At 38.6% G+C, this 17022-nt stretch overlaps 2 protein-coding genes across 4 annotated transcripts; one reads left to right on the top strand and one right to left on the bottom strand.

The window, feature by feature from the left end:
- Positions 1-155: 155 nt before the first annotated feature.
- LOC112186886 (probable histone acetyltransferase HAC-like 1) lies at positions 156-8063 on the top strand. 3 transcript variants are annotated; one of them, XM_024325441.2, is made up of 12 exons: positions 156-289; positions 801-996; positions 1115-1214; positions 1511-1703; positions 1849-2121; positions 2427-3541; positions 4311-4592; positions 4721-4999; positions 5481-5609; positions 5757-7148; positions 7375-7601; positions 7743-8063. In XM_024325441.2, exons 2-12 carry the CDS (start codon positions 806-808, stop codon positions 7813-7815), a joined length of 4254 nt encoding a protein of 1417 aa, XP_024181209.1. In that variant the 5' UTR covers positions 156-289; positions 801-805; the 3' UTR covers positions 7816-8063. The 3 variants fall into 3 exon arrangements, with proteins under 3 accessions (XP_024181209.1, XP_024181210.1, XP_024181208.1); XM_024325442.2 differs by lacking the exon at positions 156-289 and having other exon boundaries at positions 305-996; positions 1849-1936; positions 2057-2121; XM_024325440.2 differs by lacking the exon at positions 156-289 and having other exon boundaries at positions 305-996.
- Positions 8064-8542: 479 nt separating this feature from the next.
- LOC112186887 (protein CROWDED NUCLEI 1) lies at positions 8543-14965 on the bottom strand. Its single transcript, XM_024325443.2, has 8 exons — positions 14321-14965; positions 13648-13857; positions 12809-13062; positions 12388-12658; positions 12223-12306; positions 9724-11819; positions 9287-9452; positions 8543-9131 (listed from the first exon to the last, which is right to left on the bottom strand). The coding sequence occupies exons 1-8, from the start codon at positions 14561-14563 to the stop codon at positions 8883-8885; spliced, it is 3573 nt and encodes a 1190-aa protein (XP_024181211.1). The 5' UTR covers positions 14564-14965; the 3' UTR covers positions 8543-8882.
- Positions 14966-17022: the final 2057 nt, after the last annotated feature.

Below are 17022 nucleotides of genomic sequence, written 5' to 3'. Positions count from 1 at the left end.
TAGCAAATAGAAACTAAAAAAAAAAAAAAAAATTCACACCCTCAAAAGGGTAGTTTGGTAAGTACACATATGTCTGAGATGGTAACTCCCGTAGCTCCCAGGCGGTTCGCCGCTATAAAAATTTTGGGGGAGGTTGGTAAACTCTGAAACTCCATAAAAATAAAAGAAAAGAAAAGAAAAAAAAAGAAACTCTATCTGCGAGTCTCTATCCTATCTGCGGTGGCCCACCACCGAGGACGACTCTACTCTCAACCCCCAACCGCCGCAGCCAATAAAGAGAAACACTGAGGTTGGTTCGTCAAAACCCTAAAACCCCAATTCACCTTTTTTCTTTCCTATTAGGGTTTTTCCCCAATTCAATTCCCTCTTCTTTCTGCTATTTTCTAGGGTTTATGTTGTTATCGGAAACCTCTACCGGAATTGCACTATTAATCGGAATTTGATTTGGACTGCGATTCTGTTGCTTCGATTTTTACCCCTTTTTTTTAATTTTTTTTTTTACGGGCGGTAAAATTGGAAATTTGGGATTAGGGTTTTGTGGGGATGGGGTTAATTGGTTCCGGGTGGAGCGGGAGTTTGAAATTTGGAGTCTTGGACTTGATGGGTTGGTGGTGAAAATCATTGGTATTTAGTAATATTACAACTGTTAGTAAGGATTTGGAAAGAATTATGATTTTGACTGGAATGAGTGAAATTGTAGTGAATTGATTAGAAGGAGAAAGAATGTTGGGTTGGAGATGATTAATGTGAGAATTCCTTGGCTTTTTTATGCTCAATGTTTATGGAATTTACTGTTTCAGCATGAATGAAGTGTCATAAGACGAGGGAGATGGATGTGAAGAGCTATAATGCAGCTCAGACCTTCGGTTCGGGTCTGCATTTTCTGGGAGGGCATGGCTTGCATCATCAGCCAGTGAACAGTCAGGTAGGCTACTTGGTTGACTGGCGCAAGGGTCCGGGAGTCAGCTGGCTTCGTACTTTGGTTAGAAGAAAAATGTAAGTCTTAGAAGTTTGGCATTTTAATCCCGGTTGATGTATTAAACTGCACTTGTGTAATTTTAACATTCTAATCAGTACTGTTGTATTTGTTCTGACGTGTTAAATGCTTCCACAGTATTGACAGATTCTTGGGATGTAGTAATGTGGCGGGAGACCTAGCATCTGACTTTGTGCTTGGCATAGAAACCCAGCTATTTATGGAGGCTACTTCGGAGGTCTGTTATTTCTTATATTACATTGAGAATTCAGTTTCAGAAGCCTGTTTGTTTATTGTCTACACTTTTTGTTTCTGTTTAATGGGGACACCGTGTCACATGCTAGCCATTTGTTGTCTTGCAATTGTTAATATTTTCGAATTTGATGCAAATCAGTCCTCGTAATGTTTTGGGTAACTAAGTGACCTCATCAACTAGCTTCAAAGTGTTTTTTAGGGAGAAAATGCTTGTCAGTTAAACCTTGTACAATTTGTTTCTGCTGTTATCCTGAAGTTTAAAATTTGAATGTGTTTTAGGACGACTATGTGAATGAGCAGACGCTGAATGATCGGGTCCTAAGTGCAGTCCAGCGTTATCTGTATGGTGCAAAGTCTGGTGAAAATTCAGATGACTTCTGTACGATAATGCCCCCTTCAGGGTTGCCACATGGTTATTGCATCTCAGATGCTGCAGAGACATCGAGTGATGCTACTAGATCCAACTCCATTGGTAAGATCGCACTGATTATCAACCATTTGATCACTTTAATGTTAATTAACCATTTGATAGTTGAGGCTAATATGTAATGGCATATTGATTAACAGTTTAATAGTTTAGGCTAATATATAATGGATTATTGATTATATTTACGCAGGGGTCCCTGTTGATGGTTATAAGCAGGGAGATGCTCATGGATTCATTACTTGTGATCAAATGGACATGCCTTCCTCGTTGGGCTCAAGGCAGGTTTCATCTGAGATTGTTCTTCCCTTTGAGAACACTTCATCAGTCTCTGCATATTCCAATGCCGATCACTACTCTGTTGTTAGAGGTTTTGATGATGGAACATTCTCTCATGGCAGGAACCTGCAGTACAGTTCTGATGTCTCATTTAATTGTCATGTTCAACAGCAACATCTTGACCATGGTATGACTTGGAAGCTTTATGATTGAATTCTCCTACTTTACATTTGTTAAACTTGCTTGATAGATTATATGCACCAATTACTCATCCAATATGTAGTTTTCCAGTATATGCATATCTGTTTACCAATCTGCTAAAAAAATATAGAGTTTGTGATTTTAATTTTCATAATATGTTCTAATACTAGAGTGCATGCATTTAACAGGTACACATACTGATGTATCACAATTATCCACTTAAATATCTTTTCTCTGTTTCTGTTGGTTTCTTTCTTGACCTCCTCATTTGTTAATATACTTTCTTTTCAGGTGAAATTGGTGCCTCCAAACTCACAAGTTGTCTGGGGAGTAACCAGAATGCTCAATCCATGGTTTTTCCATCTTCATTGGGCGAATGTTCAATGTTCTCCTATTCTAACTTAATGACCCCACATCATATTGCAATGCAAGTTCCCGAAGTCGCAACTCTTGAGGATATATTGCAGTCTGAATCCCTCACAATGAAGTCTGAAAATAACCTAAAACGACCCCATCATCCCTATTTGCAACCCCAATTTCTTTCAGAGCAGTCACAAGATGTTCAACAGTCTGCTTCAGGTGGACACTTGTTAGGAAATATTGAAGACATGCCATCAAAAAGGTTGAAGATGGAGAGTAAAAAGGAAAGTTTTCATTTATTGGCTCCTGAAGGACTTCCAAACTTGCAGCCACACTCTGAATCCCTTATAATAGAGTCTCAAGATAACCAAAAACAATCCCATGATCCATTTTTGCTGCCTCAAGTTCCTCCAGAACAGTCACAAGGTGATAAACAGCCTGCTTCATTGGGAGTTGGTTCAGGAAATAATGAAGATGTGCTGCTTTCTTCAAAAAGGGTGAAGATGGAAATTAAAAAGGAAAATTTTCCTCCCTCGTCGCCTTTAGTTGTTCAAGCCTGTATTCCGGAAGGACTTCCAAACCTGCAGCAACATTCTGAATCTCCTTTATCTTTTAATTCTGAAGTAAGACAAGTGAATATGGGACCAGTTAAAAGTTCTGTACAGAATGCTATGAGGATCTATGATGTTAAACAAAGTGATGCTGACTATATTAAACTCAATGATGAAAATGCGCCCATTCCTTCTGGAGGGATTGCTTGTCATCAGAAGGAGCAAATAGACCCTACTAGTAGCTGTGAGGTTATAGAAAATGTGAAACAAGTTTCTGAAAGGACAGGCTCCAGGAGTATCAATTTGTCCTTGGAAGAGCTTAGTATTGATTCTAAAGATGGAGTAAGGACTGAGTTCATCCAAACAGAGCCAATTCCAGAGTCTGATCTTAAGGAAGTGAAAATGCTAGGGAAGCCAGGTCTTTCCTTAACTGAACTCTTCACAGCAGAGCAGATCAAGGAACATCTATCGAGTCTTAGGCACAGAATTGATCAGGTAATACTTTTTCTTTTCACCTTTGGTCAAGCTATTCCAATTGATGAACTGGTAAACATACACAAATGTCGGCACAAACAAGATTCATACAAGACTTGCTGCATGTTTTCATTTTCTTTTACTGCCTTGGGATTTTATCGTTGATCGTTACCTTTTTACAGTGCCTTCTTAAATTTTCACTTTTGCCTTTGCTCTTTCATTTAGCTTTTCCATTTTGAATATCTATATTGGTGCACTTGTTGGTCTTTTTACAGATTAGCACTCTATCTGATAATATTTTCTTTAGTTTGTGCTTTGTTTCTTATGTTCAATGAGTAATTGAGTCTTAGATATGTTGATGGAAGGTGGCTTGTGAGAGTTACACGAGAAAAAAGACCAATAAGCAGTCATTTTTATAAGCAATAGCTATTGATTCAATGCGGTGTGGTTGGCCTTTTTTTTTGTTTCTCTTAACACTTGCTTTATATCAACTAAAGTGGTGTAGGTACTTTGTTTGCAGTAGCTTAAATGTTTTATATGTTCTAGAGTAATGGAACTTACAGTTTAGGCAAGAGGGACACATCACAATTTGCTTGCTGAGTTCTTGTGAGAAAAGCTAGTGAATTATGTAAAATTGTGTATGATAATTATTACACCAAAACAGACGGTAGAGTTAGTTTAGTTTAGTTTCCTTTTCTTTTTCTTTTTTTCCCAATAGCTTCAATTATTTTCTAATGGCCCAAGCTTGCTTTAAGTACAGTAATTTATTATAATATGTTGTTTGAAATAGAGTAACTTGATGGAAGATAGAGGAAACAGTGAGCAAGTGTGTCAGTTGTGTGCAATTGGTAAGAGGTCGTTTGCCCCAGCACCAATGTACTGTTCATGCTGTGGTACCCGTATAAAGCGCAGTGTAAACTATTATCGCACACTAGATGAGCATGGTGTACGATATTGTTTTTGTTCGATGTGCTATAAAGTGTCTCGAGGTGGAAATATCTCCTTTCGTGGTATCTCTGTTTCCAAGGCAACACTTGGTAAAAAGAAGAATGATGAAGAAATTGAAGAATCGGTAAGTGTAGTCAAGTCATTCTTTGACAAAATAAGAAAAATTGAATCATTTTTTCTTCCTTTTTTTTTTCTGTTCTTTTAATCTTCAAATAACGAATTAATTTCTTGAGTCCTTTTATGTACTTGCAGTGGGTCCAATGTGATAAGTGCGATGGCTGGCAACATCAGATATGTGCTCTCTACAATGATAAAAGTGATTTGGATGGCAAAGCTGAGTACATATGTCTCAAATGCTTGTTAAAAGAGACAGAACTTGGAGACCGCAAACCCTTGGCTGAAAATGCTGTTTTCAGTGCTAAAGATCTCCCGACTACCATGCTTAGCAACCACATAGAGCAAAGACTGATTAGACGCCTCAAGCAAGAGAGAGAAGAGAGAACAAAAGTTCAAGGAGAAGGATTTTCTGAGGTATGATGCCAACTGTGACTGAGAATAATGCATTTTAGTTTATCTGATATATTTTGCATTTTGCTAGTATCTGTTTGGGTTGCAAGGCATGGAAACAAAAATATGTGACTACTACATAGATTTTTCGAGATGAATGCCTAGCAGTTACGCGCTAATCAATTTGGTCAATGGTTTCTTGATAACAATTAATTTTCCATCTGATGTTCCTGTCTTTATCTTACACAAAATAGTTTGTAATCTATAGTGCTTTGGAGATGCTTTTGTATTCAAAATGTTAATTCTGAGGATAATGAATGTAGATAAATGGTGACATACTAACCAACCTAATCATGAGATCTTTCAGTAGCAGTTGAATACTTGAATTTTAATCATATATTCCTGTTTGTATTTATAGGTTTTCACACATGAACACATGATTAGTTTATGACATAATAATCCCTTTCTAGTTACCTATTGTTTATATAATTCAATGTGTTTTTAGGTTTCAAGAGCAGAAGATCTTGTTGTCAGAGAGGTTTTATCTGTTCAAAAAACAGTAACAGTGAAGCAGAATTTTTTGGATCTCTTTCATGACGAGAATTACCCTACTGAATTTCCGTACAGATCAAGGGTGAGATTTTTGAATTCCAGAAGTTTGTGCGTTGATTTATGAATTCCTTCACTGGTCTTCATCTCCTGCTGAATCTATTCTCTATTAATGTCATCGCTTGTTTGTTATTGTTTCTGAAAATCCTAATAGCATTCTTTTTGCGTTCAGGTTATTCTTTTGTTTCAGAAGATTGAAGGTGTAGATGTATGCCTTTTTGGAATGTATGTGCAGGAGTTCGGCTCAGAATGTAGTCCTCCAAATAAGCGCTGTGTTTATATATCATATCTCGATTCCATCAAGTACTTCAGACCTGAGATAAAAACTGTGACAGGAGAAGCTCTTCGTACGTTTGTTTACCATGAAATACTGATAGGTTACCTTGATTTTTGCAAGAAACGAGGTTTTGTGACCTCCTATATATGGGCGTGTCCCCCATGTAAGGGTGAAGATTATCTTTTATATTGCCATCCACCAGAGCAGAAAACTCCCAAGTCTGATAAGCTGCGTCAATGGTATCAGTTGATGATAAAAAAAGCAACTGATGAAAAAATTGTGGTCGGTTCCACTAATTTATATGATCGCTTCTTTATCCCTACTGGGAAATGTAACTCAAAGGTAACAGCAGCTCGTTTGCCATATTTTGATGGTGACTATTGGTCCACTGCTGCTGAAGATTTGATAAAGAAGATGGAACAGGAAAGAACAAAGGAGAAAAAGACGATAAGAACGAGAACTTTGAAAGCCATGGGACATGCAAGTCCTTCTGATGGTTCAACAAAAGATATTCTACTGATGCAAAAACTGGGGCAAACCATTTTACCTATAAAGGGGGACTTCATGGTTGTCTACTTGCAGTATGTTTGCACCCACTGCCATGAAGCAATATTATCTGGGGGACAATGGTCATGTAGTCGGTGCAAAAATTTTCACCTTTGTGAAAGATGCCATGATGCTGAGCGTGACCTTTATGGGAGAGACGTACACATTTCGATCAACAAGGAACAACATGTGCTCTCTCAGGTTATGGTGAAGGATGTTCTTCCTGATACTGAGGTTGAAGATGTTATTTTGAACAATGATTTATTTGAGAATAGGTATTCTTTCTTGAGTTTTTGTGAGAAAAATCATTATCAGTTTGACACACCTCGCCGGGCCAAGTATTCCTCAATAATGATTTTGCATCACCTTCGGAATCTAACTGCGCAGACTGCTGGGAACATGTGCAGCATTTGCCATAATGATGGTGTGGTTGATCAGATCTGGGTATGTGGGATCTGCACAGAGTTTCATGTCTGTGCAAAATGCTTTCAAGAGAGAGGCAGTTCTTGCCACATTCATAAATTGACTCGAAGCTCCCCTACAGTAAGCCATATGACAGAGAGCTCTCCCACTGTTAGCCATGTGACAGAGGACTCTCCCTCAGTTAGCCATGTGACAGAGAGCTCTCCTGCAGTTAACCATGTGACAGAGAGCTCTTCCTCTGTTAGCCATGTGATGGAGAGATCTTCCCCACTGAGCCATGCGACCAGGAGTACCAAGGCACCGGAAAACACATTGATGGTAAGTTATAATTTCAAGTATTTTTCATCCTAAATGTGGGTTTTACTTCTCTATTCCAAGAGTAATTCATTCAACTTTGTAGTAACGGGATCACAGTAGTTCTAAACAAACTGTTTACAAATATCATGCCAAAAGGATAATGACCTATTGCAAAATAACTTTTTATTTACTTTGAGCTAGTCAAGTATGCTTTGAGCAGCTTAATTTTAAATGTGTACCGGTGCAGATAAAGAAACTGGTTGATGCCTTGCAACATGCTTCTAAATGTCCATCTACCACCAGCCAGCCTTGCTCTTACCCAAACTGCCTCCAAATGAAGAAGTTATTTGGTCATGCATATAGATGCACTGTTCGAGTTTCTGGAGGTTGTACACTGTGTCAGAAGGCATGGATTGGAATAAAGTCTCATTCTGCAAGCTGTAGAGAATCAAATTGCAGTGTACCACGTTGCATGTAAGTTATACTCTCTGCAGTTAGTCCAACACAAGATTTATATTTTGTGCTTCTTTTTGTTTTCTCTTATTGTCAGTCTTAATCATAATAGCTTTTCAAATATATGCTCACTTATCGGATTGTTTGGTGGTGACTCTGAAGGGACCTGAGGAATTTTGTAGAGAAGCAGCGGGTGCAGACAATTAGTCAGATAGCTAGCAGTGAAGGTTGCTAAGAGATAGTTCAATTGTACAGATAGACGGACTGTCGACACCAGCAACCTAACAGAGTAGTAGCATGTGCAGCATCACAGGACCCCCTAGTATATTACTGTTACACCTGACTTCAATAGAACATCACCCTCTAGGCTTCCCCTTTTAAAGGGTTAGGGTGTCCTTGTAAGTTTTAGTGCAATTTTTGAAAACCACAAATATGATCAATAAAATCATTTTCAATAAAATTATAGAGAGCAGCATTTAGTTAGAAAGATGGTTTCTCCTTTTCTGAGATGGAGGGAGGAATTCAATTTGGGACCTCCAAATTTCTTTTATCAACTACCTTTTCATCTTTCCTTCATGGCACGAATTCACTCTATATATGCCACAGATGGAGGGAGGATCATTGTATTTTATCTTCAATAGCTTGTGATCTTAATCCTCTCAGATTCTTCTAGAGATATATATTCCAAGATGGAGACAGATGATGGGACCAATTGGAACTGGAATATATGATTCAAAATTGAGCACTAGCACGGTCTTCCTTATTTAATAAAAGAAATACTCTCTTGCTCTGAAAGCAAGCAGGCTGGATGGAGGGGACTTGATTGAGACCAAAGTGATTTGTGATTTCTTATGGCAAGAAAATCAATCCTCTGCAAGGCACCGGGTTTTTTTTTTTTTTTTTTTTGGTTTAGTTCGTTTTTCGAAAATGGAATGATTATAAATGTCATATTAAGACGAGAATGTTGAAATACGAGATGGGGAAATCATCTTAGTTCAAACAATCAGTCCATAACTAAACAGACGTGCAAACTATGATACAAACAATGTGGAAGGGCGGAGCTGACTCCTAATATGCACTGGCTACTGCTACCTACTGTAGAAAGAGAAGCAGCCCCAAATACCTTTGAATCCTAAAATTAAAAGAAAGAGGGTAAACAAAAACCCTATCCCTCTGCCTCAAATACACTACAATGGTTCTAACTACACTGAAACTCCAGAACAAAAGAAGAAAAACTACACTGAAATCGTTAAGTCCTCCGTCCAAACTCCAAAGCCAACATGCAATACAGGTTTTCATTTCTTATGTTGTGAGGAAGGTCCAAACCTTCTTCCCTATCGAGGCCTCACCAGGATGTTCAGACTCATCATCATCATCATCATCTTCAATAAGATTTGCATCCTCCCCACGTGATTCACTCCTGTACTCCTCTCCATCAACATACTCCTGACCCCCTTCTGTGGAACCATTTGCTTCACTCACTGCCATATTCTCAGCCGAATTTTCTACTCCATCTGCACCACCATCTTGAGTGTCTGCAAGAGTCCCACACTGCAGCAGAAAGCAAGAACCAGCTTATGAGTTATGGAAAAACTGGAATTATGTAGGAGCAAGACAGAATTTCAGGAGTTCTCTCAACCTCAATTCAGTGTAGAAGAATAATTTCTGAAATATCATCTTCTCACTAACATATTGGCATTACTCACCCGCACAAAGTGTGTGCTTCCACCATTCTCGCTAGCAAATCCTGTTGAAGTAGCAGGAGCAGCTTTGGAGTAGAGAATCTCCGCCTCCGTATCTCTGGCACTATCAACCTCTTCATTTTGTTTGACAAGGTCGTGTGAGACTTTTGCAGCAGCAACTTTACCACCACTGAAGACAGTGTAATTTACAAGTTAGTTGCATACTCACCACTGAAGACAGTGTAATTTACAAGTTAGTTGCATACTCACCACTGAAGACGGTGTAATTTACAAGTTAGTTGCATACTAATGACTACCAAATCATCCCAGAAGTATTTCACTCTTTCCTAGTACATAATTAACAGGTACATTCATAACCTATATCAAGTATTCAAAGTCACTCTATAATGTCGTAGCCTTTTTTGTTCTACAACTAAGAAACTAAAGATTTAAGGACTTACGCTTTGGATCTCCGGAGATTGTACCGTCTTTCATTTGGAGGTTGCTCAGCTGCAGGAACTTTTTCTCGCCTCTTCTTGCGCTGGCCGGTCATGACACTGTCAGACCGTTCACTATCATCCCCACCATGCTCACTCACAGCAACTTGAGATGTCTGAGCACGGCCACGCTTCCGTCCATTTCTTGTTGTTCTTTTACCAGCAAGACTAGAATCGTCATGGCTTTCAGTATACATATTGGCAGAATCCTCAGCAGTCCCATTCTGATACTGACCGTCGTTTGTTTCAAAAGCCTCTCCAAGTATAGCCTTAGCATCTTTGACAACTGCTTTCACAGAGCGTGTTCTGTTAACTGTGGCCCTGCCTCTCCCACGTGGCTTCTGACGACCACCCTTCAAATTAGTTGGCTGTGAATCTTTTAACACATTGGGTGCTTCACTGATGTGTTCATCAGCTGAAGGATATTGGCCAGCATCAACCTCTCTGATGCTGTTGTCAGATTGGATTCTCTGCACATCTAAAGAACCACTTGCCACTCCAAAAGAAACCTCCGCCTCATTTTCAGTATGTAACCTATTGGATGGTTCTCTATCTTGCTCATGTGAAAATGGGGTTTCCTTTGCCAAATTGTGTAGAGCACCAGACTCAGTCTTTTTCCCTGGAGAGAAAATAAGAATCTTTGAGGTGCACTTGCGAAGCCAAGACATTCCACCAGAAACTGGAGATTTTGAATCAGCACCAGAAGACTTCTCATTATTGTTCCTCTCAGCAGCAGCCAGGTTTTCATTGTAACTTACCTTCACATAATCATCACTCAGTCTTGGCAAGGGAAGGACCTCCGTGTCTTCAGTTTCAGCTATAGGTTGTAGATTAGAAAGCACAAACTCAGAGATTATGTCACCACAGTTCTTGCAACCTTTGAGCTTCTCAACATATGAAATAAAGTGTTCTCTTTCCTTAATAAATTGTTCTCGCTGATCCCTCAGTTTCCGGCTAAGATCGAGAAGTCCATCAATGTCTTTCCTAATTTCAACTCGCTGCCTTTCAAGATGCTCCTTATTTTCATCAGCTTCTTGTCTCTCTTTTCCAATTTTAATTCTTTCAGCCTTGATGTCCTCCATTTCTCTTCTAGCAACATCTCTTAAGTAATTAACATTGTCTAATTCTCTCTCTCTTTCTTCTGCAAAAGAGTTCTCCCTTTCCCGTAAGGGTTTCTCCAACTCCTCTAGCCGCTTCTGCATATCAGTTTCAAGTTCTCTTTTCAGAGCTTCAAATTCATGAACCATTTCACTTTTCTCGCTTTGAACTTTTTCAGCTAATACTGCCTTCTCATGCTCCATATGGGCGGCAAATGATTCCTGGGCCAAGGCAAGATCTTCTCGCTCTCTTTGTATACAATCCTGTGCCGCCACTCTTTCATTTTTCAACCTGTCTACTTCAATTCGATTGAGCTTTTCGACTTCTTCTTTCTGTTCTCTCACACTCTTCAGCTCTTTCTCAATCTGAGCTCTTTTGTCATCCAACTCTTCCCACTCTTTCTCAAAAAGCTCCTTTTGCTGCTTCAAATCTTCAGCTTCCCTTAAAAGCAGTTCTTTCTGTTGCATGTACTTGTCAATTTCCTGTTTCAATTCTGACTGCAACCGCTGACACTGTGACCTCTCTTCTTCACTTACTTTCATTCGATCACTCTCCTCACTGATCTTCCGTAGCTTATCTTCATTATCAGCCTTTATCTGCTCCATTTCAGCCAAAAGCCTAGCCATATCCTCTTTATCAGCAAGTAACTGTTTCTTCTCCGCTTCAAAGTTCTTCTCCTCCGATTTAATAGATTTCTCTTTTTCCTTCAAGGCCTTCATTTTAGATTCATAGTCCTTCTCTTTCTCCCTGAGCTTTTCCCCTCTCTTTTCTAATGCTTGCTCCCGTTTAGTGACTTTCTCCTCCATATGATTGACTTCAGATTCCTTCTTCTCCACATCAACCAACCTGTTTCTCAATTCATCATCCAACGATTTTCTCTTTTGATCAATTTCCAACTCAAAATCACATTGTTTTGCATGCAGAATGGCATTGTGTTCATCAGTAGCCTTTTGGATCTCAATCTGCGCGTCCAAGGAAATAGTCAGGAGCATGACCGTAGTAATGGAATGAAAATTATATTGTACTAGTCTGCCAATTTGTGCTTCTTGCATATCAAGCTACTTTTAAAGGAAAAAAAGTGCAAACAAAAGAATGAGATCAGCTCCACCCACATAAGAAGATGGTGCACAAACAAGAACTGGCTTTAACTGGATACTATTTAAAGTGAAGAGGTAAATAAACAAAGGGAAAATTGGAGAATGTGATTTCAACCTTATTGACTACCAAATTCATGGCAGGGCTAATTCTCCTCACCAACTCAAAACTACATCAGACATGAACATATAATTGACAAGTCACACCCTAACAAGTTCAAACATGTTCACACCCTATGTGGTCATTTCTATAAATAGTGATAGGCCTTACTCTTTCTCTAGCATTGAGCTTTTCTTCCAGAGCTAGTAACTCCTTCTCCTTCACTTCTAAGTTCATTCTCATATCATCATATTCCTGCATTAAAAAGAGAAAAATAAATTACAAACAAGCGAATTACAACAACTTACATATAGCTCATCTTAAAGAACTACTTGCCTTTTCTTTTAAAGTTAGACTTGCTAGCCTGCTCGTAACATCATCTTCTTTTCTTTTCAGTGTTTCGTTAGTTGCATCAATTTTCTTCTCTGCATCTTCTAGATCCTTCTCTTTATTCTTCAAAGACCTATCGTGCTCATTTGCCCTCTCCTCTCTTTGGTTGATATTTCTTTGACCTCTGGCTAGCCTCTCTTCTCCCTCTTGCAATTTCCTTTCCCATTCTAGTAAGTCCTCCCTCCACTTGGCCAAAGAATTCTCCCGTGCTTCCTGTCTGAGAAAAGTCAACCAGCTAAGTTAAAATAAGAAACAAATTTACAATTGGTTGCAGTCCACAGAATGAATTGCTAAGACAGCACAACAAATTTTTAAAAAGAATGACACATTGTAGAGCAACTAGATCAGAACAGGGCCTCGATCATACTCTGAATTGAAGGAGGATCTATCTCTTCGAAGGGCACTTTCTCGAGCCTCCAAGTCCATTGTTTTGCTCTCTATCTCCGAACTTTTCCTGCTGACTTCAGCTAGCTTCGCATCAGCAGTACGCAACTTTGCCTCTAACTCCAGTGATTTTTCTTCTATGCTGGCAACCAAAGCATTTGCCTCTGCCAACTTCGAATCAGCAGTAAACTTAATTTCTGCAATCTCTGAACGGATCTCACGCAAAGCCTTCTCTAGCTGCAAGATAAAGTACCACAGTTTAGCAAAGTGCAACCACAATTTTTGTTTTCACATAATCACATACTTCCAAGTTCCACTGTCAACGATTAAGCCACAGGCTTCAAAGTTCAGCCTAGAAGAAAGGCCGGTTTTCATTTTGCGAATGAGAACATCAGAATTTGTCGCTAGGATCGACCCTCGTGATTCTAGGGGGTTTAGGATAGGAAGACTAGCACCTAGCACAGGAATAAGATTGTAAGTGTGTGTGTGTGTGTGTGTGAGAGTGAGAGAGAGAGAGAGAGAGATATCAGAATTTATATGTGTAAGTGTATATATGCATGCATATACATATATTTATACAAAAACAAAAGGACAAATAAGGGTGGAAATCCATTACAAAATTGTGATAGATATCACAAAATAGTTATCTATACCAAAAAAAGTAATTGATGTTTTCACGGTTGTACAAGGCTTTCTACCAAATTGATATTTAGCTGCTACTTAGCTCCTTTATTTGATTAATTGACAGAGAGAATTCCAAAGATTATTACTAGTGTACATGTAGGAGAGTCTGAAACAGGAAATGAGTAAGATAAACCTTACATCAAGCACACACTGCTTCTCAACTCCCAAGGCCTTCCTCAAATTCTCCTCTCGCTTTTCAATTTCAGCAGTTGCAATCAAATGGGCAGCTTGTTCTCTTTTGAGAGCATCTTTTGCTTCTGCCAATGACTGCCCGAGTTCTTCTTGCCTAGACGTCCACTCCTTTTTCTCAATCAGGAGCAACCCCATATTGTATTGGTATTCATAAAGCTGCACGCAGCGTCAGTCCGTCAATCAACAATAATACATTACATTTATAACAGCTATGCACACGAAACAGAAATACGGACTAGGACCTTGTGAAATGAGCCCATCCAAAACTACTCGTGAAGTACTTAAAAACACATATAAACTGTATCTACTTTACAAAGACATTAAATAACCGCAAAAAGGATTTGTGAACAAATAGACCCCCTGTCGCAACCACATTAAGACTTATTCACTTATTTCTTTACACACTACTCCTGATTTTTTATTTTTTTTTACGAGCATATTACCAACTCAAAATTTACATCATTTATTACTGTGCAAGTCAATTTCACCAACCATGCTCCAACATCACAAAAATTAATCAAAAAAATATAAACAAATACTCTCTCTTTACCAAATTAACCCAAAAAAAAATAATCTGAAAACTGCACAGCAGGAATGAAAGAACAGAATTTCCACCGACCTCGTTTTCGAGCTCCAAAAGCCTCCGAGTTATCCCTTCCCGGTCGGAAGCCGCCTCACCATTCCCTAAAAGACCCGAAGCCGGCGTCGTGGGTTCAAACAAGACAACCCCTTTCCCCACCTCGCCGGAGTCCATCTTCGACTTGCCGGAATTCATGTTCGTCGTCCCAGACCCAGTTCCGGTCTTCTCAGCCCCGGTTTTGGGCGTCCGAGACCAACCCGACCACCGCTGCGGCGTAAACATCAACAACCTCTCCCCAAATTAAGAGATCCCAACTTCATAAAGACCCACACTCGCAGTCAGCGAGTCAACAAAAATAAAAAAACCCTAAAATCCCCAAAAAGAAACCGACTTTCCTTCGCGGCAAAACCCTAATCGAAAACCCTTGATCGGAAATTGACACAATTCCCCGGTGAATCGAACGAACTTCCCACCCAAATTCGCTGGCTCGGAAATGAAAGCTTCTCACTTCACTCTGTGGTTTCCTCTCTCTCGCTCTCTTAACGGAAAACCCAGGTCCGGACGTGACGCAGTTCCCAAATTCCGGCGAATAGGAGATTTCAAGTCCGGTAACCTCTCTCTCCTCTTTTCTCTCTCTCTTTTTCTCTGTAATATGCTTTGCTTTTGCGAGGATCACTCTTTTCTTCTTCTTTTTTTTTTTTTATGGGCCGCCAACGGAATTCCGTCTGGAAAGTACGACACTGCCCTTTGTTTTATACTTCAGGGTTTGGGATATCTAGGGCAGAATGGGAAATCAAACGGGTGGCTTTTATAGAATGCAACGTGGGTGCCGGGCTGTGAAGTTGGGTAATGACGAAAGTGCCCGTGGTTGGTAAAACCCGTTGAGATAAGGTGGAGGGGTAAATAGAGAGAGAGGTAGGGGTAGTTTGAGAATTGGAGCATGTTCTTGGGGAAGGAATATACTTTTATATTGAAATGCCACGGTGTTAAGAAGCTGTTAAGTTGGGAAGGATAAGCATCCGTTTGTCGCATGTGGCTTGGTTCTAGTCTTTGATGATGGGCTTTCACTCTAGTCTCTCTCTCTCTCTCTCTCCTCATGTTTCTAAAATATGAATGTCATGCCCTAAAAAATTGAGAGAGGAGCTGGTGGGTTTTCACTATTGAGTTTGTTTGAACTTTTTGAGGACGGATCAAGATCAAATCACCATTGGTAATTGAAAGGATGAGGGGATTGTGAGTGGACAGCTTTTCTTTTTCATGCACGAGTTTGATGAGAAAAAAGATTTAAAAATTCAAATTATGTCATATTTCAATCTTCTTTAATATGAATGCCAAAAAAAAAAAATCTTCTTTAATATGAGATCAAATTTTACGAAGAAATTCAAAAAAAAAAATTCTTTGTGAGTCTTTTACTTTAGTCTTTTAGAAAGTATCATAAATTTATCTTAACATGCACTTCTTACTATTTTATTACCATTTACCAACATAAAACTTCTTAATACTTTTACTTATGCACTATTTTTTTGGTGAGAGATTGCATATACTGACACCTCCGTTAATTCACCAACGTGTTTTAAGTTCATTTTAACTCACAATTGATGATATGAGAGGATCTATGAATTCACAACTCATTTGCTACTACTAACTTTTGGCCATTTTTTTCACTTTGCTAGATGATTTGGTTATGATAGCTCATTTCAAAGCTATTTAGATTTTTAGACCAAAAGAGAGGAAAAAAAAAACCTTTAATCTTAATTGAGTGATATCAACTTCTACATCATTAGTTTTTTTTTTATGCAAATAGAATCATCAATTTAAAAAGATAAAATAGTATCATGTATCGGTAGTGGTTAATCATGTTTGAATAATGTTTTAAAACATATCATATTCTGTTTTTTTTTTTCTCTTTAGGGTTGAAATTTGATTTTGTAACTACTAAGTTTTATGAAATTTCATATTGAAGATCCTTCTATCCCAAGTATCCTTAGTTCCTTGCTATGCTCTAATATAGAAATGAAAAAACAAATACTTGGGTTTTCCAAGGACGAACACGTACACATGTGAAAGTGAAGGTGAAAAGGAAGAGCCTTTCTTGCGTTAGCCGTTAAAAACTAAACTCTCAGAAAAAGAGAGACCACATGATGTAAAGGGTACTGTGGACATTGTTCATTTTATGTACACCATGTCAAGTTCATTCATCTGTTTAAAGCCAGATATACTTTACCACCAGTTGAAGCTAGCTATATCACAATCATCACTCCTTCAACTTTTAGGTCATACTTAACCTTTTAACCTCGATCGATTTCATCCCAAAATACCATTGTTAACGTTAGAACTGCCTTACTGCTCCGTTCAAAGCCCCATCGACGACGGTGATTGAGCTTAATAAATTAAAGTAATGATCTATATCAATCCTCTCTTCAACCATCACACATGCAGAAATGGGAATTAATTGAGATACGAGCTATATATGATGTACGTGTTGAATTTTTCTGTTCTTGGTTTGTTATTCTTGTTAATTAACTGCATATTAATTCCGTTTTCGTCAACCGTATATTTCGAGCAAAAGAGTTTTCCACAATTCATAATCATTTTGATTAATCTATTATAGAAAATTACACACAAGTGTCATTTTAAAACTTTAATTAGCCATAATGCTACCTAATTTTTCTTGTACACATAAATCCACTTGCATTCACAAATTATTTCATTTATGACAATTTTACCCTTTTACCTAAGTC

The sequence above is a fragment of the Rosa chinensis genome, chromosome 2 (assembly GCF_002994745.2).
Source record: "Rosa chinensis cultivar Old Blush chromosome 2, RchiOBHm-V2, whole genome shotgun sequence".
Classification (NCBI taxonomy): Eukaryota; Viridiplantae; Streptophyta; class Magnoliopsida; order Rosales; family Rosaceae; genus Rosa; species Rosa chinensis.
Note: the sequence above shows the minus strand (reverse complement) of the source record. Positions and strands in the feature narration are given on the sequence as shown.